The sequence below is a fragment of the Hypanus sabinus genome, chromosome 30 (genome assembly GCF_030144855.1).
Source record: "Hypanus sabinus isolate sHypSab1 chromosome 30, sHypSab1.hap1, whole genome shotgun sequence".
Taxonomy (NCBI): domain Eukaryota; kingdom Metazoa; phylum Chordata; class Chondrichthyes; order Myliobatiformes; family Dasyatidae; genus Hypanus; species Hypanus sabinus.
The window spans coordinates 6,151,285-6,174,355 of NC_082735.1; the positions used below are offsets into that span (position 1 = coordinate 6,151,285).

General features: G+C 48.8%; 1 protein-coding gene across 1 annotated transcript in view; it reads right to left on the reverse strand.

The window, feature by feature from the left end:
• The window catches only part of rims3 (regulating synaptic membrane exocytosis 3), a 304,991-nt gene that overhangs the window by 41,045 nt on the left and 240,875 nt on the right, over positions 1–23,071 (reverse strand). Inside the window, exon 4 of the mRNA XM_059954273.1 lies at positions 13,542–13,683. Coding sequence (XP_059810256.1) covers positions 13,542–13,683 — 142 coding nt within the window. The remainder of the gene's footprint in view (positions 1–13,541; positions 13,684–23,071) is intronic.

Below are 23,071 nucleotides of genomic sequence, written 5' to 3' on the forward strand. Positions count from 1 at the left end.
ACACTCCCCTGTACCGATCCCTGTGGAATCTCACTGTACACAGACCCTGTACCGATCCCTGTGGAATCTCACTGTACACAGCCCCCTGTACCGATCCCTTTGGAATCTCACTGTACACGGACCCATGTACCGATCCATGTGGAATCTCAGTGTACACAGACCCTGTACCGATCCCTGTGGAATCTCACAATACACACTCCCCTGTACCGATCCCTGTGGAATCTCACTGTACACAGCCCCTTGTACCGATCCCTGTGGAATCTCACTGTACACACTCCCCTGTACCGATCCCTGTGGAATCTCACTGTACACACTCCCCTGTACCGATCCCTGTGGAATCTCACTGTACACAGCCCCTTGTACCGATCCCTGTGGAATCTCACTGTACACACTCCCCTGTATCGATCCCTGTGGAATCTCACTGTACACACTCCCCTGTACCGATCCCTGTGGAATCTCACTGTACACAGACCCCTGTACCGATCCATGTGGAATCTCACTGTACACAGACCCCTATACCGATCCCTGTGGAATCTCACTGTACACACTCCCCTGTACCGATCCCTGTGGAATCTCACTGTACACAGACCCTGTACCGATCCCTGTGGAATCTCACTGTACACAGCCCCCTGTTCCGATCCCTGTGGAATCTCATTGTACACACTCCCCTGTATCGATCCCTGTGGAATCTCACTGTACACGCTCCCCTGTACCGATCCCTGTGGAATCTCACTGTACACACTCCCCTGTACCGATCACTGTGGAATCTCACTGTACGTAGCCCAGTGTATCAATCCCTGTGGAATCTCACTGTACACACTCCCCTGTACCGATCCCTGTGGAATCTCACTGTACACAGACCCTGTACCGATCCCTGTGGAATCTCACTGTACACAGCCCCCTGTACCGATCCCTTTGGAATCTCACTGTACACACTCCCCTGTACCGATCCCTGTGGAATCTCACAATACACGGACCCATGTACCGATCCCTGTGGAATCTCAGTGTACACAGACCCTGTACCGACCCCTGTGTGAATCTCACTGTACACACTCCCCTGTACCGATCCCTGTGGAATCTCACTGTACACACTCCCCTGTACCGATCCCTGTGGAATCTCACTGTACACAGACCCCTGTACCGATCCCTGTGGAATCTCACTGTACACGCTCCCCTGTACCGATCCCTGTGGAATCTCACTGTGCACAGCCGCCTGTACCAATCCCTGTGGAATCTCACTGTACACAGCCCCCTGTACCGATCCCTGTGAAATCTCACTGTACACACTCCCCTGTATCGATCCCTGTGGAATCTCACTGTACACAGCCCAGTGTATCAATCCCTGTGGAATCTCACTGTACGTAGCCCAGTGTATCAATCCCTGTGGAATCTCACTGTACACACTCCCCTGTACCGATCCCTGTGGAATCTCACTGTACACACTCCCCTGTACCGATCCCTGTGGAATCTCACTGTACACGCTCCCCTGTACCGACCCCTGTGTGAATCTCACTGTACGCACTCCCCTGTACCGATCCCTGTGGAATCTCACTGTACACGGACCCCTGTACCGATCCCTGTGGAATCTCACTGTACACGAACCCCTGTACCGATCTCTGTGGAATCTCACTGTACACGGACCCCTGTACCGATCCCTGTGGAATCTCACTGTACACAGCCCCCTGTACCAATCCCTGTGGAATCTCACTGTACACAGCCCCCTGTACCGATCCCTGTGGAATCTCACTGTACACAGCCCCCTGTACCGATCCCTGTGGAATCTTACTGTACACAGGCCACTGTACAGATCCCTGTGGAATCTTACTACAGATAGCCCCCTGTACCGATCCCTGTGGAATCTCACTGTGCACAGCCGCCTGTACCAATCCCTGTGGAATCTCACTGTACACAGCCCCCTGTACCGATCCCTGTGAAATCTCACTGTACACACTCCCCTGTATCGATCCCTGTGGAATCTCACTGTACACAGCCCAGTGTATCAATCCCTGTGGAATCTCACTGTACACACTCCCCTGTACCGATCCCTGTGGAATCTCACTGTACGTAGCCCAGTGTATCAATCCCTGTGGAATCTCACTGTACACACTCCCCTGTACCGATCCCTGTGGAATCTCACTGTACACAGCACCCTGTACCGATCCCTGTGGAATCTCACTGTACACAGCCCCCTGTACCGATCCCTGTGAAATCTCACTGTACACGGACCCATGTACCGATCCCTGTGGAATCTCAGTGTACACAGACCCTGTACCGACCCCTGTGTGAATCTCACTGTACGCACTCCACTGTACCGATCCCTGTGGAATCTCACTGTACACGGACCCCTGTACCGATCCCTGTGGAATCTCACTGTATACGAACCCCTGTACCGATCTCTGTGGAATCTCACTGTACACGGACCCCTGTACCGATCCCTGTGGAATCTCACTGTACACACTCCCCTGTAACGATCCCTGTGGAATCTCACTGTACACAGACCCGTATATCGATCCCTGTGGAATGTCACTGTACACAGCCCCCTGTACCAATCCCTGTGGAATCTCACTGTACACAGCCCCCTGTACCGATCCCTGTGGAATCTCACTGTACACAGCCCCCTGTACCGATCCCTGTGGAATCTTACTGTACACAGGCCACTGTACAGATCCCTGTGGAATCTTACTACAGATAGCCCCCTGTACCGATCCCTGTGGAATCTCACTGTGCACAGCCGCCTGTACCAATCCCTGTGGAATCTCACTGTGCACAGCCCCCTGTACCGATCCCTGTGAAATCTCACTGTACACACTCCCCTGTATCGATCCCTGTGGAATCTCACTGTACACAGCCCAGTGTATCAATCCCTGTGGAATCTCACTGTACACACTCCCCTGTACCGATCCCTGTGGAATCTCACTGTACGTAGCCCAGTGTATCAATCCCTGTGGAATCTCACTGTACACACTCCCCTGTACCGATCCCTGTGGAATCTCACTGTACACAGCACCCTGTACCGATCCCTGTGGAATCTCACTGTACACAGCCCCCTGTACCGATCCCTGTGGAATCTCACTGTACACAGCCCGCTGTACCGATCCCTGTGGAATCTCACTGTACACACTCCCCTGTACCGATCCCTGTGGAATCTCACTGTACTCACTTCCCTGTATCGATCCCTGTGGAATCTCACTGTACACACTCCCCTGTACCGATCCCTGTGGAATCTCACTGCCCACAGCCCCCTGTACTGATCCCTGTGGAATCTCACTGTACACATACCCCGTACCGATCCCTGTGGAATCTCACTGTACACAGACCCCTGTACCGATCCCTGTGGAATCTCACTGTACACAGACCCCGTACCGATCCCTGTGGAATCTCACTGTACACATACCCCGTACTGATCACTGTGGAATCTCACTGTACACAGACCCTGTACCGATCCCTGTTGAGTCACATTGTACACAGCTCTGAGGGATGAAAACTTCCTTCAAATTTTATATATTCCATTCCATTCCCGTGTTCTGTAATCTTATGTTGAAGATGACCTCTGCTATACTGTACATATATTTGCTTACTGGTCTCTTGTCAGTTTACTTAGAATTCAGCTGGGGTTACCTCAAGTTCAGCAGGGTTTACTGAGAATTTTAAGTATTTACCACAAAGTTACCGAGAATTTATTGTGTGCTTGCTGTGAGCTAACAGATAGATGACTGAATATTTAACAGAAGCTTACTGTGAAATTTCTGTGTACTGAGGATTTAATAAGAGTTTACCTGGAGGTTACTGAGAGGTCACATTGTATATGTTCTGACTTCGCGACACATCCTTCGCAGAGATGGACATCGTAGATACTCTTAACTCATACTTTACTAAACTATTCATCTGCAAAGATGTTAGCAATATGCCAGTAAATCCTGAGAAAAATAAAGTTCCTTTGAGTGACTTGGAGCTCTTAGAAAGTGAGGTGGCCCTTCAGCTAAAAAGGCTGAAAGTTAATAAATCTCCAAAACCAGACACATATTGTATATCCAAGGGTACTTAAAGAGGTCTGTGATTATGCATACAAACTCCTAACATGTATTTTTCAAAAGTTAGTGAAGATTGGAAATGGGCCAATGCTGTCCCCGGTATATAACAAGGGTGACTGCACTTATCCTGGGAACTATAGACCAGTAAGCTAATGTGTATCGTACGTAAGATAATGGAAATATTAATAAAGATTGAGATGAAAAAACAGCTGATCGGAACAGGCATGTTAGCAGAAAGCCAGCATGGGTTCAGAAAGGGGAAATCATATTTACTAATATATTGGGATTTATGAAGAGGCAACTAAAATATATGATAACTACTGATATAATTTACTTGGATTTTCAAAAGCCTTTTGACAAGGTACCCCATGAGATGTTAATAATCACATTACAGGAGGTAGGGATTCAGAGTAAGGTGTGGAATTGGCTCAAAAACAGAAAAGAATGAGTTATGTCAGAGGATTATTTTCACACCTAGAAAATGTTAAAAATGGGGTTCCACAGGGATCAGTTTTGGGGCCGCTGCTGTGTCTAACTGACATTAATGATTTAGGTAAGGACATAACAAATAAACTACTAAAATTTGCTGATGAAAATTAGAGGGACTGGCTGATAAACATCAGGCAGCAGGATTAATACAGTTAGATCTAAACAAAATCCAGATGTGGACAGATAAAAATTAATGTAAGTGAATGTAAAATATTACATTTAGGAAGTAGAAATATTATATATAAATATACAATGGGGAGTCTTGAGTTGGAAAGTGCAATGTATGAGAAGGATTTGAGTATCCTGGTAGACTCATCACTGTCAACATCCAGACAATGCACAGAAGCAATTAGGAAGGCTAAAAGAATGTCGGGCAATATAATGCGCTCAGTGGAGTCCAACTCTAGAGGCGTTCTCCCTAAGTTGTATAATGCGTTTAAGAGGCCACATCTTGAGTACCGTGTACAATTTTGATCTCTGTATTTTGTGAGGGATGTGAAGGGTTGTGAGAAAGTTCAGAGAAGAGTGACTAGAATTGTTCCAGGTATGAGCTATAAAGAAAGAATTAAATCTTTTTCACCTAAGTTGACGTATAATGAGAGAACACACGATAGAAGTGTTCAAAATCACTAAAAGTGGATGCCAGCTGCTGCTTCAAAATTAATCCATCATCAAGGACATGGGGCTATAGGTGGAGACTGGTTAAAGGGAAATTTTAGATCAACATCAGGAAGCATTTCTTTACACAGTGAGTTGTGGACATTTGCGATGAACTACCTAGTTGTGTAGTTTGAGAGTAGCACCTTAGTAATCCCAACTCGATAGTAATTCCAACACACTATGGTAAGCTTGGTTGGGCTGAATGGCCTATTCTTGTCAAAAATCTTCTAATATTCTAATTCACACTTGCTATGTCATGTTCTAAGCGCATCATCTCCTAATCGTTTTTAACACTATCTTGACATTCTAGATATGTTCCTTGTCATCCTCACTGATATCGATGATGTCACCCTGGTAACACTGAGTAACTTGGCAGCCTTGCAGCATCTGGTCTTTAGCTTTCTGCTGGTGTGCAGATGCAGATGCTCCAAAAATAAGCTTATTATAGTGATAAAATCCTTTGTGAGTGTTAATGGTGAGAAATACATTGGTCTCTTCTTCCATATCCATCTGTAAGTTGGCTTCTTATATATCCATCTATAAGTCCACTTTCCTGAAGTGTTTCGCTATTTTGGCAGAGGATATTTATCTCCTTTCAGTACTGGTTTGACAGTGACCTTAAAATTACCACAGATCCCGACAGATCCATTCTTCTTGTCTACTGGGACCAATGGTATTGTCCATGGGCTCCTCTCAACCTTAGAAAGAATTCCTTTAGTTTCCATGTGATCTAGCTCACTAGTTACTTTATCAGGTGGAAGTGACAGGGATGAAGATGCAATCTGATAGGGTGTATGGACAAAAGAGGAGGAGTTGGCAGGTGATGGGCAGATGGAGAGAGTGGGATGGGGAGGGGAAAGGGTTGGGCTGTGTTGTTCAGGAAGAGAGAGTAAAGAGACAGTGGGGAAGCAGTTTACCAGAGGAAAGATTTTCCACAAAGCAGTGTCCTAACCTGCTCTGGTCTCAGCAAGGTGGAGGAGGTAACAGATATCAGACGCAATGGAAACACAGGAGCACATGCATGTAAATGACTTCCCCACCCTGAAGGGCTCTGTAGGGCCCTGGACAGTGGTGGTGAGGGAGAGACAGGCGTTGTACCTCCTATGGTCACAGGGGAGAGGGCCTCAGGAAGGAGGGTATGATTGATGATAGGACCATGTAGACACACCGCCAACTCTTGCCTCTGCTGAGAGTACAGGAAGATAAGTGGGGACCTGGCAGAGATGTACAAAATAATTATGGGTTCAGTAGGAATCTTTTTTCTCCCCCCCATAGCAGACGTCTCTAAAACAAGAAGGCATAGGTTTCTGGTAAATGAATTGTGGGTGAATTTTTATCTCACAGAGAATGTGTTAGCAACCTACGCACACTGCTTGAGAGGGTAATGGAGGCAGTGACCCTCACAGCATCAGTATCCAAATACACTCCCGAATCACCAAGGCAAAGAAAGCGGTGGGACCGAGCGATGATAAGTGGGATTAGGGTAGGTAGGTATGTACGATGGTCTGTACAGAGGGGTAGGCTGAAGGGCCAGTTTGTGTGTATACCATATAGCCCACAGTACATAAGGAACTACTTTATGTTTTAGTAACACATTGTTGAATGTGCCATTAGGTGCATATTGAGCATGTGTTATTAGCACAAATTGATCTGTACGTGTGTGTTAAAGTTCAGACTCTGCCAGCAAAGAACCATGAAACTTAGCTCCTGTCTCCAGCGTTCTTATTAATAGCATTGTTGTGTAGCCAGGCCACATAAACAACAGTGTGCGACGAGGTTAATGAACCTACATCGTATCGGAACGCCATGTTTTAATTGATAATGACACTCAGAGGAAGAGTGCAAGGAACGAGCCAAGGAGCAGGAGGAGGAGGCAGAGCGAAGCCGTGAGTCCGAAAGGAAGCTGGAGCACAGCCGGGGCGGGAACATTGGGAGACCAAGAGACACAGTCAGAGCCGCAGCACATCCAGGCGAGACCACAGCCAGCACTGACCCCCAGGGGCTGAAGGTCTGCCTGCCCCAGAAGGGAGATAAAAAGGAGTGATGCACACAACCAGCTAGACGGAGTGCGCTCATGGCACTAGCAAAAAGGACAGGTGAGTCAAAAAGAAAACAAGGGGAAAACAGGGCTAAATTAACATAATAAAGATGGCGATGATTGGAAGCATTACAGCATTTGATAGTGGCATTGAAGACAGGGCAACTTACATTGAAAGAGTGGAGTTATATTGTGAGGCTGACAGTGTTAATGATGAAAAGAAAGCCAGTGTCTTACTCAGTATTATGGGAGCAAAAACATACAGCCTGCTACGGAGCTTGTTAACCCCTGAAAAGCCAGCTGACAAAACGTTCAAGCAAATAGTAGACACTCTCCAACAGCATTTAAACCCCAAACCACTGGTCATTGCTGAAAGCTTTATATTTCACAATTGGAATCAGAGCAAAAATGAAAGCATTTCTAAATATTGTGCTGAATTATGCAAGTGATCCGAACATTGTCAATTTGGAGTGGGTCTATTGGATGCAATGAGGGACAGGTTAGTGTGTGGTAAGCACTGTGAAACCACACAGATGAAGCTCCTGGGTGAAAATGACCTTACATTAGAGAAGGCGCTGAGCATTGCAATATCAATGGAAACAGCAGCACAGGGTGCTTCAGAGATACAACAAAAATCTCTGGAATATACTATGAATAAAATGTCACTAGAGCAGAACTGAAGGAAAGCAATGTTACTGCTATGGGAACATGTCACATGATCCTGAATACTGTTGGTTTAAAGACAAAGAATGCAGAAACTGGCAAACAGGGCCACATTGGCAGAGTATACAAAGCTAGTAAACAGCAGAAAAAGGACAAAATGCAGAGAAACAAAAAATCCCAGAAAGGAAAACACAACAATGTATGCAAAATGAAAGAAGGCAGTTCTAATGAAGACGAGTCAGATGAAAGTGAATTGTCTTGTCTGCAACTTCACAGAGTGAATGAGACAGATGATCTAAGAGTAATATGGATCACTCCACAAGTTGCAGGCGTGAGAATGAAAATGGATTTGAACACAGGCTCAGCTTTACACAATTACAAATGACTGTTTTCTCACATACCTCTGAAATGAATTAAACTATTGCTAAAGACTTACACATGTCAGAAAGTGTGTCCCAAAGGTAAAATTAAAGTGACAGTGACCTACGAAGACAAAATGCAGCAGCTGAACCTCTATGTATTGAAAAATGGAGGACCACCATTGCTGGGACGTGAATGGCTCAGGAAAATCCAGTTGGATTGGCACACCATCAAGGCACCATCAAGGCACAAAGGAGGGCAGCTTGGTGGGGAAGATGTCCACAGCTCTCCTCTCACCCATTGTCGACTATTACAATGACAAGGAGGGGCTAGACAGCGTTGATAATGAGGATGAACGCAGTATCCATGGCCGTGACTCGGATGAAGATACAGAGGATGCAAGGGAGACAGATATTGCCAAGAAGCAGGATGATGAAGGCTACCTGGAAGTAAAAGAGCAGATGTACCAGGAGAAATTGATAGCCCTCAAAAGACAGCTACAGCACTTACAGCAAGGCACTTTGCAGGAGTATCAGAAAAGGATGAAGAAATTAGATCAACAATACAAGGAAGGAATATAAAATGCAGAGCTTTTTCTGCAACTGGAGACAGAACAGGTGGAAAGAACAATACAGCACAGTACAGGCCCATTGGCTCACAATGTTGTGCCAACCCTTAAACCCTGACCCCCATATAACCCTCCACATTAAATTCCTCCATCTACCTGTCTAGTAGTCTCTTAAATCTCACTAGTGTATCTGCCTCCACCACTAGTGTGTCTGACTCAGGCAGTGCATTCCACGCACCAACCACCCTCTGAGTAAAAAAAACCTTCCTGTAATATCCCCCTTGAACTTTCCTCCCCTTACCTTAAAGCCATGTCCTCTTGTATTGAGCAGTGGTGCCCTGGGGAAGAGGCGCTGTATACCTCTAGCATGTCTCCTCTCATCCTCCTCTCCAGAGAGTAAAGCCCTAGCTCCCTTAATCTCTCAAAACCAGGCAACATCTTGGTAAATCTCCTCTGTACCCTTTCCAATCCTTCCACGAGGTTAATGAACCTACATCATATCGGAACGCCGTGTCTTAATTGATAATGGCACTCAAAGGAAGAGTGCAAGGAACGAGCCAAGGAACAGGAGGAGGAGGCAGAGCGAGGCCGCGAGTCCGAAAGGAAGCTGGAGCACAGCCGGGATCGGGAATGTCCCGAACTGTGAGGCGACCAGAACTGGACACAGTACTCCAAGTGTGGCCTAACCAGAGTTTTATAGAGCTGCATCATTACTCTGCAACTCTTAAACTCTATCCCTCGACTTATGAAAGTTAACACACCATAAGCTTTCTTAACTACCCTATCTACCTGTGAGACAACTTTCAGGGATCTGTGGACATATACCCCCAGATCCCTCTGCTCCTCCACACTACCAAGTATCCTGCCATTTACTTTGTACACTGCCTTGGAGTTTGTCCTTCCAAAGTGTACCACCTCACACTTATCCGGGTTGAACTCCATCTATCACATCTCAGCCCACTCCTGCATCCTATCAATGTCTCTCTGCAATCTTTGACAATCCCCTACATTATCCACAACACCACCAACCTTTGTGTCGTCTGCAAACTTGCCAACCCACCCTTCTACCCCAACATCCAGGTTGTTAATAAAAATCCCAGAACCAATCCTTCTGGGACACCACTAGTCACAACCCTCCAATCTGAAAGTACTCCCTCCACCACAACCCTCTGCTTTCTGCAGGCAAGCCAATTCTGAATCCACCTGGCCAGACTTCCCTGGATCCCATCCCTTCTGACTTTCTGAATAAGCTTACCATGTGGTAGCTTGTCAAATGCCTTACAAAAATCCATGTAAATCACATCCACTGCACTACCCTCATCTATATGCCTGGTCACCTCCTCAAAGAACTTTATCAGGCTTGTTAGGCACAATCTGCCCTTCACAAAGCCATGCTGACTGTCCCTGATCAGACCATGATTCTCTATATGCCCATAGATTCTATCTCTAAGAATCTTTTCCAACAGTTTTCCCACCACAGACATAAGGCTCACTGGTCTATAATCACCCGGACTATCCCTACTACCTTTCTTTGAACAAAGGGACAACATTCGCCTCCCTCCAATCCTCCGGTACCATTACTGTGGACAACGAGGACATAAAGATCCTAGCCAGAGGCTCAGCAATCTCTTCCCTCACCTCGTGGAGCAGCCTGGGGAATATTCCGTCAGGCCCCGGGGACTTATCCGTCCTAATGTATTTTAACAACTCCAACACCTCCTCTCCCTTAATATCAACATGCTCCAGAACATCAACCTCACTCATATTGTCCTCACCGTCATCAAGTTCCCTCTCATTGGTGAATACCGAAGTGAAGTATTCATTGAGGACCTCGCTCACTTCCACAGCCTCCAGGCACATCTTCCCACCCTTATCTCTAATCGGTCCTATCTTCACTCCTGTCATCCTTTTGTTCTTCGCATAATTGAAGAATGCCTCGGGTTTTTCCTTTACCCTACTCGCCAAGGCCTTCTCATGCCCCCTTCTTGCTCTTCTCAGCCCCTTCTTAAGCTCCTTTCTTGTTACCCTATATTCCTCAATAGACTCATCTGATCCTTGCTTCCTAAACCTCATGTATGCTGCCTTCTTCCATCTGACTAGATTCTCTACCTCACTTGTCACCCATGGTTCCTTCACCCTACCATTCTTTATCTTCCTCACTGGGACAAATCTCCCAATCTGCTCCTCGGTATCTCTGCTGCTACCAGGGGGCCTATAGAATACTCCCAATAGAGTAACTGCTCCCTTCCTGTTCCTGACCTCTGCCCATACTGACTCAAAAGACGATCTTGCTACATTACCCACCCTTTCTGCAGCTGTAATAGCATCCCTGACCAGTAATGCCACCCCTCCTCCCCTTTCCCCCCTCTCTATGCCTTTTAAAGCATTGAAATCCAGGAATCTTGAGAATCCATTCCTGCCCTGGTGCCAGCCAAGTCTCTGTAATGGCCAAGTATCTCTCAGTTCATCACTTTTGTTCCTGACGCTTCTTGCATTGAAGTACACACACTTTAGCCCTTCTACCTTACTACCTTTACACCCTTTATCGGTTTCTCTTTCCTCAAACCTCTTTATATCTTAGATCTGGCTTTACTCCATCCACTACACTTGCAGTTCTCGCATGACCTTTATTCTCCTTCACCTCACTATCTGCTCTAACACCCTGGTTCCCCTCCCTCTGCATATCTAGTTTAAACCCCCTGGAGCAGCATTAGCAAACCTTCCCGCAAGGATGTTAGACCCCCTCCAGTTCAGGTGAAACCCATCCTGTCAGAACAGGGCCCACCTTCCCTGAAACAAGGCCCAATTGTCCAGAAACATGAAGCCCTCCCTCCTGCACCAACTCCTTAGTCACGTATTTAGCCGCATTATCTTCCTATTTCTGGCCTCACTAGCAAGTGGCACAGGTAGCAATCCTGAGATTGCAACCCTGGAGGTCCTGTCCTTCAATTTTGCACCTAACTCCCTAATTCTCTTTGCAGGAACTCCTCCTTCTTCCTACCCATGTCATTGATCCCTACATGGACCACGACATCCGGCTGCTCACCCTCCCTTTTGAGAATACTGAGAACTCGATCCGACATATCGCGGACCCTGGCACCAGGGAGGCAACAGACCATCCGGGATTCTCGTTCTCTTCCACAGAACCTCCTATCTGTCCCCCTAACTATCGAAACCCCTATTACAACAGCTCTCCATTTTTCCCTCATTCCCTTCTGAGCTGATGGTCTAGTCCCGGTGCCAGAGACTGAGAAAGGAATTATATTAAAGAGAAGAAAGCAGCAGTGGAGGAATTTGAAGATGAAAAGTTTGAGTTAGAAGAAAAGAAAAAGCTGATTGAGAATGAGAGGCTAACAATGGAACTCACAGGCAATTCTATGGAGGTAAAGCCAATAATGACTAGGAAACTAAGGAGGAGACCTAATGACCCTGTTCCAATTACAGACAAAAGACGAAAACCTGCACCTGCGCAGTTAAATTACTGGTTAACAGATGAACAGATAATGGAAGATCTACAAACTCTCAATAAGCTTAAACCTCCGAAAAGAGCAGCACCTCCATCTGCCCCTGAGCATCTTCCCAGCACTCCTGCTGAAGGAGGCCAAACAGAAGGTGGAAAGTCACATTATGATCAGAGAAGGTCAGGCTATCTATTTGGAATCTAAGGAGAATACGAAGATCAGCTGTGTAATTAGCACAGTTGGAATGAATGAGATATAGGTGAGGAAGACAAGTGATAGCACAAAGAAGTGTGTATATCCAGGACAGCTACACAGAGGAGTCTTTATTGTACAGAGGCAATCCGCTGCCTAGAACTCTGAGCAAGTTGGAGGTGCACATCTTCTTAACTCCCTATGCTCAGAGGTCAACTTTTCATGACTTTTACATGGAAATCTGTATTAAAACAAACAAGTTATTGACAAACATTACCCGGAGAGGCAGAGAAGACCCCCCTCCCCCCCAGAGACTTGAGTTATAAATGGGTCTTAGACCAAAATTAACAAAAAAAGGGCTTGTCATAATTTGATATTATTTAGTGACTTTGTTATAATTTGATACAGTATCATTAAATTACTAAGTAAACAAATGGTAGGCGTTTGTGTGCTAAGGGTAAATATGTTGGTTTAGCATAGAGCCTCAGTAAAAAAAAACAGTTGATACACTATTAAAATAAAAGGGGAGGAGTGTACTGTCTAACCTACAGTATAATAAGGGACTACTTTATGTTTTAGTAACACGTCGTTTAATGCGCTATTAGACGCATATTGAGCATGCAATATTAGGTGCATATTGATCTGTACATGTGTGTTAAAGTTTGGACTCTGCTAGTAAAGAACCATGAAAACTCACCTCCCGTCTCCAGTGTTTTAATTAATAGCATTGTTGTGTAGCCAGGCCACATACACAACAGTGTGCTTACTCTATAAGAGCAAACACGAAGAAATCTGCAGATACTGGAAATACAAACAAAACACACAAAATGCTGGTGGAACACAGCAGGCCAGGCAGCATCTATAAGGAGAAGCACTGTCGACGTTTCGGGCCGAGACCCTTCGTCAGGGTCTGTATCCTTATAGATGTTGCCTGGCCTGCTGTGTTCCACCAGCATTTTGTGTCTGTTGCTTACTCTATAAAACGGGCGGCAAACAGCAACAGAAGCTGCAGAAGAATTATTGGCTGTAAGCTGGCATCTCTGACTCTGAGCGAGCCGTCTGCCACGGGAGAGACTCACTTGCCATCTGAGCTGTTGCTGTTGGTGCTGCCATCCGTCGACTCTCTGCTGCCCTGCCGAGTCACACGGTTTCGCATTTCCACAGCGATCCCCGTCTCCGTGCTCCTCCGGATGTTGCTCCGTAACTTCTTCGTGGCTGCCTCTGTGGGAACAGGAACAAGTAAAGTTTACTGCAAGAGGCTGCAGCTTCTGCCAGTTTCACTGCATCCCCAGTCTGAACAACCTCCCCTATAAGTGCTCAAATTAATCACAGTTCCAAAATGTACCTTGCTTATACTCAATATTACTCTGTGCCCCTGTCAATCTGGGCTCTATGTGCCCCTGTCAATGTGGGCTATCCCTGTACCCCTGTCAATGTGGGCTCTATGTGCCCCTGTCAATGTGGGCTCTATGTGCCCCTGTCAATGTGGGTTCTCTCTGTTCCCCTGTCAATGTGGGTTCTCTGTGCCCCTGTCAATGTGGGCTCTATGTGCCCCTGTCAATATGGGCTCTCGGTACCCCTGTCAATGTGGGATCTTTCTGTGCCCTTGTCTATCTGGGCTCTCTTACTGCTCCTGTCAATGTGGCCTCTCTCTGTGCCTCCCTCAATCTGGGCTCTTTCTGTGCCCCTGTTATAGCAGGCTCTCTCTGTGCCCCTTTCAATGTGGGCTCTCTGCGCGCATCTGTAAATGCGGGCTGTGTCTATGCCCCTGTCAATGTGGGCTCTCTCTGTGCCTTTGTGTATGTGGGCTCTCTGTGTGCTAGTGTCAATGTGGAGTGTCTCTGTGCCCTTTGTCAATGCGGGGTTTCTCCATGCCTCTGTCAATGTGGCTCTCTCTCTGGACCCTTGCCAACATGATCTCTCTCTGTACCCTTGCCAACATGATCTCTCTCTGTACCCTTGCCAACATAATCTCTCTCTGTACCCTTGGCAACATGATCTCTCTCTGTGCCCCTTTCAATATCGGCTCTCCCTGCACCTCTGTCAATGCAGGCAATCTCTCTGCCCCTGTCAATGTGGGCTCTCCCTCTGCCCCTGTCAACGTGGGCTCTCTCTTTGCCCCTCTCACTTTGGACTCTCACTGTGCCTGTGCCACTGTAGGCAATCTCTCTCTCCCTGTCAAAGTGGGCTATCTCCGTACCGCTGTCAATGTGGGTTCTCTCTGTGCCCCTGTCAATGTGGGTTCTCTCTGTGCCCCCGTCAATGTGGGTTCTCTCTGTTCCTCTGCCAGTGTGGGTTCTCTCTGTACCCCTGTCAATGTGGGCTATCTCTGTTCCCCTGTCAATGTGGGTTCTCTCTGTTCCCTTGTCAATGTGGGCTATCTCTGTACCCCTGTCAATGTGGGCTATCTCTGTTCCCCTGTCAATGTGGGCTATCTCTGTTCCCCTGTCAATGTGGGTTCTCTCTGTACCCCTGTCAATGTGGGCTCAATGTGCCCCTGTCAATGTGGGTTCTCTGTGCCACTGTCAATGTGGGCTCTAAGTGCCCCTGTCAATATGGGCTCTCGGTACCCCTGTCAATGTGGGATCTTTCTGTGCCCTTGTCTATCAGGGCTCTCTTACTGCTCCTGTCAATGTGGCCTCTCTCTGTGCCTCCCTCAATGTGGGCTTCTTCTGTGCCCCTGTTATGACAGGCTCCCTCTGTGCCCCTTTCAATGTGGCCTCTCTCTGTGCCCCGTTCAATGTGGGCTCTCTGCGCGCACCTGTAAATGCGGGCTGTGTCTATGCCCCTGTCAATGTGGGCTCTCTCTGTGCCTTTGTCTATGTGGGCTCTCTGTGTGCCAGTGTCAATGTGGAGTGTCTCTGTGCCCTTTGTCAATGCGGGGTTTCTCTCTGCCTCTGTCAATGTGGCTCTCTCTCTGGACCCTTGCCAACATGATCTCTCTCTGTACCCTTGGCAACATGATCTCTCTCTGTGCCCCTTTCAATGTGGGCTTTCTATGTACCCCTGTCAATATGGGCTCTCCCTGCACCTCTGTCAATGAAGGCAATCTCTCTGCCCCTATCAATGTGGGCTCTCTCTTTGCCCCTCTCACTTTGGACTCTCACTGTGCCTGTGCCACTGTAGGCAATCTCTCTCTCTCCCTGTCAATGTGGGTTCTCTCTGTACCCCTATCAATGTGGGTTCTCTCTCTGCCCCTGTCAATGTGGGCTCTCTCTGTTCCCCTGTCAATGTGGGTTCTCTCTGTACCCCTGTCAATGTGGGCTATCTCTGATCCCCTGTCAATGTGGGTTCTCTCTGTACCCCTGTCAATGTGGGCTATCTCTGGACCCCTGTCAATGTGGGTTCTCTCTGTTCCCTTGTCAATGTGGGCTATCTCTGTACCCCTGTCAATGTGGGCTATCTCTGTACCCCTGTCAATGTGAGTTCTCTCTGTACCCTTGTCAATGTGGGCTATCTCTGTACCCCTGTCAATGTGGGTTCTCTCTGTTCCCCTGTCAATGTGGGTTCTCTCTGTTCCACTGTGATTGTGGGCTATCTCTGTACCCCTGTCAATGTGGGTTCTCTCTGCTCCACTGTGATTGTGAGCTCTCTCTTTGCCCCTCTCACTTTGGGCTCTCACTTTGCCTTTGACATTGTGGGCAGTCTCTCTCTCCCCTTGACAATGTGGGGTATCTCTGTACCCCTGTCAATGTGGGCTATCTCTGTTCCCCTGTCAATGTGGGCTATCTCTGTTCCCCTGTCAATGTGGGCTATCTCTGTTCCCCTGTCAATGTGGGTTCTCTCTGTACCCCTGTCAATGTGGGCTCTATGTGCCCCTGTCAATGTGGGCTCTCTGTGCCCCTGTCAATGTGGGTTCTCTGTGCCCCTGTCAATGTGGGCTCTATGTGCCCCTGTCAATATGGGCTCTCGGTACCCCTGTCAATGTGGGATCTTGCTGTGCCCTTGTCTATCTGGGCTCTCTTACTGCTCCTGTCAATGTGGCCTCTCTCTGAGCCTCCCTCAATGTGGGCTTCTTCTGTGCCCCTGTTATAGCAGGCTCCCTCTGTGCCCCTTTCAATGTGGCCTCTCTCTGTGCCCCTTTCAATGTGGGCTCTCTCTGTGCCTTTGTCTATGTGGGCACTCTGTGTGCTAGTGTCAATGTGGAGTGTCTCTGTGCCCTTTGTCAATGCAGGGTTTCTCCATGCCTCTGTCAATGTGGCTCTCTCTCTGTACCCTTGCCAACATGATCTCTCTCTGTACCCTTGCCAACATAATCTCTCTCTGTACCCTTGGCAACATGATCTCTCTCTGTGCCCCTTTCAATGTGGGCTTTCTATGTACCACTGTCAATATGGGCTCTCCCTGCACCTCTGTCAATGCAGGCAATCTCTCTGCCCCTGTCAATGTGGGCTCTCCCTCTGCCCCTATCAACGTGGGCTCTCTCTTTGCCCCTCTCACTTTGGACTCTCACTGTGCCTGTGCCACTGTAGGCAATCTCTCTCTCTCCCTGTCAATGTGGGTTCTCTCTGTACCCATCAATGTGGGTTCTCTCTGTACCCCTGTCAATGTGGGCTATCTCTGTTCCCCTGTCAATGTGGGTTCTCTCTGTACCCCTGTCAATGTGGGCTATCTCTGTACCCCGGTCAATGTGGGTTCCCTCTGTTCCAATGTCACTGTGGGCTATCTCTGTACCCCTGTCAATGAGGGCTATCTCTGTTCCCCTGTCAATGTGGGCTATCTCGTTACCCCTGTCAATGTGAGTTCTCTCTGTACCCTTGTCAATGTGGGCTATCTCTGTACCCCTGTCAATGTGGGTTCTCTCTGTTCCCCTGTCAATGTGGGTTCTCTCTGTACCATTGTCAATGTGGGCTATCTCTGTACCCCTGTCAATGTGGGTTCTCTCTGTACCCCTGTCAATGTGGGTTCTCTCTGTACCATTGTCAATGTGGGTTCTCTCTGTTCCACTGTGATTGTGAGCTCTCTATTTGCCCCTCTCAGTTTGGGCTCTCACTGTGCCTGTGCCATTGTGGGCAGTCTGTCTCCCCCTGTCAAAGTGGGTTCTCTCTGTACCCCTGTCGATGTGGGTTCTCTGTGTTCCCCTGTCAATGTGGGCTCTATGTGCTCCTGTCAATGTGGGCTCTATGTGCCCCTGTCAACATGGGCTCTCGGTACCCCTGTCAATGTGGGTTCTTTCTGTGCCCTTGTCTATCTGGGTCTCTTACTGCTCCTGTCAATGTGGCCTCTCTCTGTGCCTCCCTCAATGTGGGCTCTTTCTGTGCCCCTGTTATAGCAGGCTCTCGCTGTGCCCCTTTCAATGTGGGCTCTTTGCGCGCACCTGTAAATGTGGGCTGTGTCTATGCCCCTGTCAATGTGGGCTCTCTCTGTGCCTTTGTCTATGTGGGCTCTCTGTGTGCTAGTGTCAATGTGGAGTGTCTCTGTGCCCTTTGTCAATGCGGGGTTTCTCTCTGCCTCTGTCAATGTGGCTCTCTCTCTGGACCCTTGCCAACATGATCTCTCTCTGTACCCTTGGCAACATGATCTCTCTCTGTGCCCCTTTCAATGTGGGCTTTCTATGTACCCCTGTCAATATGGGCTCTCCCTGCACCTCTGTCAATGAAGGCAATCTCTCTGCCCCTATCAATGTGGGCTCTCTCTTTGCCCCTCTCACTTTGGACTCTCACTGTGCCTGTGCCACTGTAGGCAATCTCTCTCTCTCCCTGTCAATGTGGGTTCTCTCTGTACCCCTATCAATGTGGGTTCTCTCTCTGCCCCTGTCAATGTGGGCTCTCTCTGTTCCCCTGTCAATGTGGGTTCTCTCTGTACCCCTGTCAATATGGGCTATCTCTGGACCCCTGTCAATGTGGGTTCTCTCTGTTCCCTTGTCAATGTGGGCTATCTCTGTACCCCTGTCAATGTGGGCTATCTCTGTACCCCTGTCAATGTGAGTTCTCTCTGTACCCTTGTCAATGTGGGCTATCTCTGTACCCCTGTCAATGTGGGTTCTCTCTGTTCCCCTGGCAATGTGGGTTCTCTCTGTTCCACTGTGATTGTGGGCTATCTCTGTACCCCTGTCAATGTGGGTTCTCTCTGCTCCACTGTGATTGTGAGCTCTCTCTTTGCCCCTCTCACTTTGGGCTCTCACTTTGCCTTTGCCATTGTGGGCAGTCTCTCTCTCCCCTTGACAATGTGGGGTATCTCTGTACCCCTGTCAATGTGGCTATCTCTGTTCCCCTGTCAATGTGGGCTATCTCTGTTCCCCCGTCAATGTGGGTTCTCTCTGTACCCCTGTCAATGTGGGCTCTCTGTGCCCCTGTCAATGTGGGCTCTCTGTGCCCCTGTCAATGTGGGTTCTCTGTGCCCCTGTCAATGTGGGCTCTATGTGCCCCTGTCAATATGGGCTCTCGGTACCCCTGTCAATGTGGGATCTTGCTGTGCCCTTGTCTATCTGGGCTCTCTTACTGCTCCTGTCAATGTGGCCTCTCTCTGAGCCTCCCTCAATGTGGGCTTCTTCTGTGCCCCTGTTATAGCAGGCTCCCTCTGTGCCCCTTTCAATGTGGCCTCTCTCTGTGCCCCTTTCAATGTGGGCTCTCTCTGTGCCTTTGTCTATGTGGGCACTCTGTGTGCTAGTGTCAATGTGGAGTGTCTCTGTGCCCTTTGTCAATGCAGGGTTTCTCCATGCCTCTGTCAATGTGGCTCTCTCTCTGTACCCTTGCCAACATGATCTCTCTCTGTACCCTTGCCAACATAATCTCTCTCTGTACCCTTGGCAACATGATCTCTCTCTGTGCCCCTTTCAATGTGGGCTTTCTATGTACCACTGTCAATATGGGCTCTCCCTGCACCTCTGTCAATGCAGGCAATCTCTCTGCCCCTGTCAATGTGGGCTCTCCCTCTGCCCCTATCAACGTGGGCTCTCTTTTTGCCCCTCTCACTTTGGACTCTCACTGTGCCTGTGCCACTGTAGGCAATCTCTCTCTCTCCCTGTCAATGTGGGTTCTCTCTGTACACATCAATGTGGGTTCTCTCTGTACCCCTGTCAATGTGGGCTATCTCTGTTCCCCTGTCAATGTGGGTTCTCTCTGTACCCCTGTCAATGTGGGCTATCTCTGTACCCCGGTCAATGTGGGTTCCCTCTGTTCCAATGTCACTGTGGGCTATCTCTGTACCCCTGTCAATGAGGGCTATCTCTGTTCCCCTGTCAATGTGGGCTATCTCGTTACCCCTGTCAATGTGAGTTCTCTCTGTACCCTTGTCAATGTGGGCTATCTCTGTACCCCTGTCAATGTGGGTTCTCTCTGTTCCCCTGTCAATGTGGGTTCTCTCTGTACCATTGTCAATGTGGGCTATCTCTGTACCCCTGTCAATGTGGGTTCTCATTGTACCCCTGTCAATGTGGGTTCTCTCTGTACCATTGTCAATGTGGGATCTCTCTCTGTTCCACTGTGATTGTGAGCTCTCTCTTTGCCCCTCTCACTTTGGGCTCTCACTGTGCCTGTCCCATTGTGGGCAAACTCTCTCTCCCTGACAATGTGGGTTCTCTCTGTACCCGTCAATGTGGGTTCTCTCTGTACCCCTGTCAATGTGGGCTATCTCTGTACCACTGTCGATGTGGGTTCTCTCGGTACCCCTGTCAATGTGGGTTCTCGATGTTCCACTGTGATTGTGAGCTCTCTCTTTGCCCCTCTCACTTTGGGGTCTCACTGTGCCTGTGCTATTGTGGGCAATCTCTTTCCCCCTGTCAATGTGGGTTCTCTCTGTACCCCTGTCGATGTGGGTTCTCTCTGTACCCCTGTCAATGTGGATTCTCTCTGTTCCACTGTGATTGTGGGCTCCCTCTTTGCCCCTCTCACTTCCGGCTCTCACTGTGCCTGTGCCATTGTGGGCAATCTCTCTCCCCGTGTCAATGTGGGCTATCTCTGTACCATTGTCAATGTGGGTTCTCTCTGTTCCACTGTGATTGTGAGCTCTCTCTTTGCCCCTCTCTCTTTGGGCTTTCACTGTGCCTGTGCCATTGTGGGCAATCTCTCTCGCCCTGACAATGTGGGTTCTCTCTGTACCCCTGTCGATGTGGGTTCTCTCTGTTCCCGTGTCGATGTGGATTCTCTCTGTACCACTGTCAATGTGGGTTCTCTATGTACCCCTGTCAATGTGGGCTATCTCTGTTCCCCTGTCAATGTGGGCTATCTCTGTTCCCCTGTCAATGTGGGCTATCTCTGTTTCCCTGACAATGTGGGCTCTATGTGCCCCTGTCAATGTGGGCTCTCTGTGCCCCTGTCAATATGGGCTCTCTGAGCACCTGTCAATGTGGGCTCTCTCTGTACCCCTGTCAATGTGGGCTCTCTGTGCCCCTGTCAATATGGGCTCTCTGTGTCCCTGTCAATGTGGTTTCTCTCTGTACCCCTGTCTATGTGGGTTCTATGTGCCGCTGTCAATGTGGGCTCTCTGTGCCCCTGTCAATGTGGGCTATCTCTGTACCATTGTCAATGTGGGTTCTCTCTGTTCCACTGTGATTGTGAGCTCTCTCTTTGCCCCTCTCACTTTGGGCTTTCACTGTGCCTGTGCCATTGTGGGCAATCTCAATCCCCCTGACAATGTGGGCTATCTCTGTACCCCTGTCAATCTGGGCTCTCTCTGTTCCTCTGTCAATGTGGGTTCTCTCTGTACCCCTGTCAATGTGGGCTCTCTCTGTACCCCAGTCAATGTGGGTTCTCTCTGTTCCCCTGTCAATGTGGGCTATCTCTGTACCCCTGTCAATGTGGGTTCTCTCTGAGCCCGTCAATGTGGGCTATCTCTGTACCCCTGGCAATGTGGGTTCTCTCTGTACCCCTGTCAATGTGGGTTCTCTCTGTTCCCGTCAATGTGGGCTATCTCTGTACCCCTGTCAATGTGGGTTCTCTCTGTACCCATCAATGTTGGTTCTCTCTGTTCCCCTGTCAAAGTGGGTTCTCTCTGTACCATTGTCAATGTGGGTTCACTCTGCTCCACTGTGATTGTGAGCTCTCTCTTTGCCCCTCTCTCTTTGGGCTTTCACTGTGCCTGTGCCATTGTTGGCAATCTCTCTCCCCCTGACAATGTGGGCTATCTCTGTACCCCTGTCAATGTGGGTTCTCTCTGTACCCCTGTCAATGTGGGTTCTCTCTGTTCCCCTGTCAATGTGGGCTATTTCTGTACCCCTGTCAATGTGGGTTCTCTCTGAGCCCGTCAATGTGGGTACTCTCTTTACCCCTGTCAATGTGGGCTATCTCTGTTCCCCTGTCAATGTGTGCTATCTCTGTTCCCCTGTCAATGTGGGCTCTATGTGCCCCTGTCAATGTGGGCTCTCTGTGCACCTGTCAATGTGGGCTCTCTCTGTACCCCTGTCAATGTGGGCTCTCTGTGCCCCTGTCAATATGGGCTCTCTGTGTCCCTGTGAATGTGGTTTCTCTCTGTACCCCTGTCTATGTGGGTTCTATGTGCCGCTGTCAATGTGGGCTCTCTGTACCATTGTCAATGTGGGTTCGCTCTGTTCCACTGTGATTGTGAGCTCTCTCTTTGCCCCTCTCACTTTGGGCTTTCACTGTGCCTGTGCCATCCTGGGCAATCTCTCTCCCCCTGTCACTTTGGGCTCTCACTGTTCCTGTGCCATTGTGGGCCGTCTCTCTCCCCCTGTCAAAGTGGGTTCTCTCTGTACCCCTGTCGATGTGGGTTCTCTTTGTACCCCTGTCAATGTGGGTTCTCTCTGTAACACTGTCAATCTGGGTTCTCTCTGTTCTACTGTGATTGTGAGCTCTCTCTTTGCCCCTGTCACTTTGGGCTCTCACTGTGCCTGTACCATTGTGGGCCGTCTCTCTCCCCCTGTCAAAGTGGGTTCTCTCTGTACCCCTGTCGATGTGGGTTCTCTCTGTACCCCTGTCAATGTGGGCTCTCTCTGTTCCCCTGTCAATGTGGGTGCTCTCTGTACCCCTGTCAATGTGGGTTCTCTCTGTTCCTCTGCCAATGTGGGTTCTCTCTGTACCCCTGTCAATGTGGGCTCTCTCTGTTCCCCTGTCAATGTGGGCTATCTCTGTACCCCTGTCAATGTGGGTTCTCTCTATACCCCTGTCAATGTGGGTGCTCTCTGTACCCCTGTCAATGTGGGTGCTCTCTGTACCCCTGTCAATGTGGGCTCACTCTGATCCGCTGTCAATGTGGGCAATCTCTGTGCCCCTATCAATGTGGGTTCTCTCTGTACCTCTGTGATTGTGAGCTCTCTCTTTGCCCCTCTCACTCTGGGCTCTCACTGTGCCTGTCCCATTGTGGGCAATCTCTCTCCCCCTGTCAATGTGGGCTATCTCTGTTCGCCTGTCAATGTGGGTTCTCTCTGTACCCCTGTCAATGTGGGTTCTCTCTGTACCCCTGACAATGTGGGTTCTCTCTGTGCCCCTGTCAATGTGGGTTCTCTCTGTACCCCTGTCAATGTGGGCTATCTCTGTTCGCCTGTCAATGTGGGTTCTCTCTGTACCCCTGTCAATGTGGGTTCTCTCTGTGCCCCTGTCAATGTGGGTTCTCTCTGTACCCCTGTCAATGTGGGCTATCTCTGTTCGCCTGTCAATGTGGGTTCTCTCTGTACCCCTGTCAATGTGGGTTCTCTCTGTGCCCCTGTCAATGT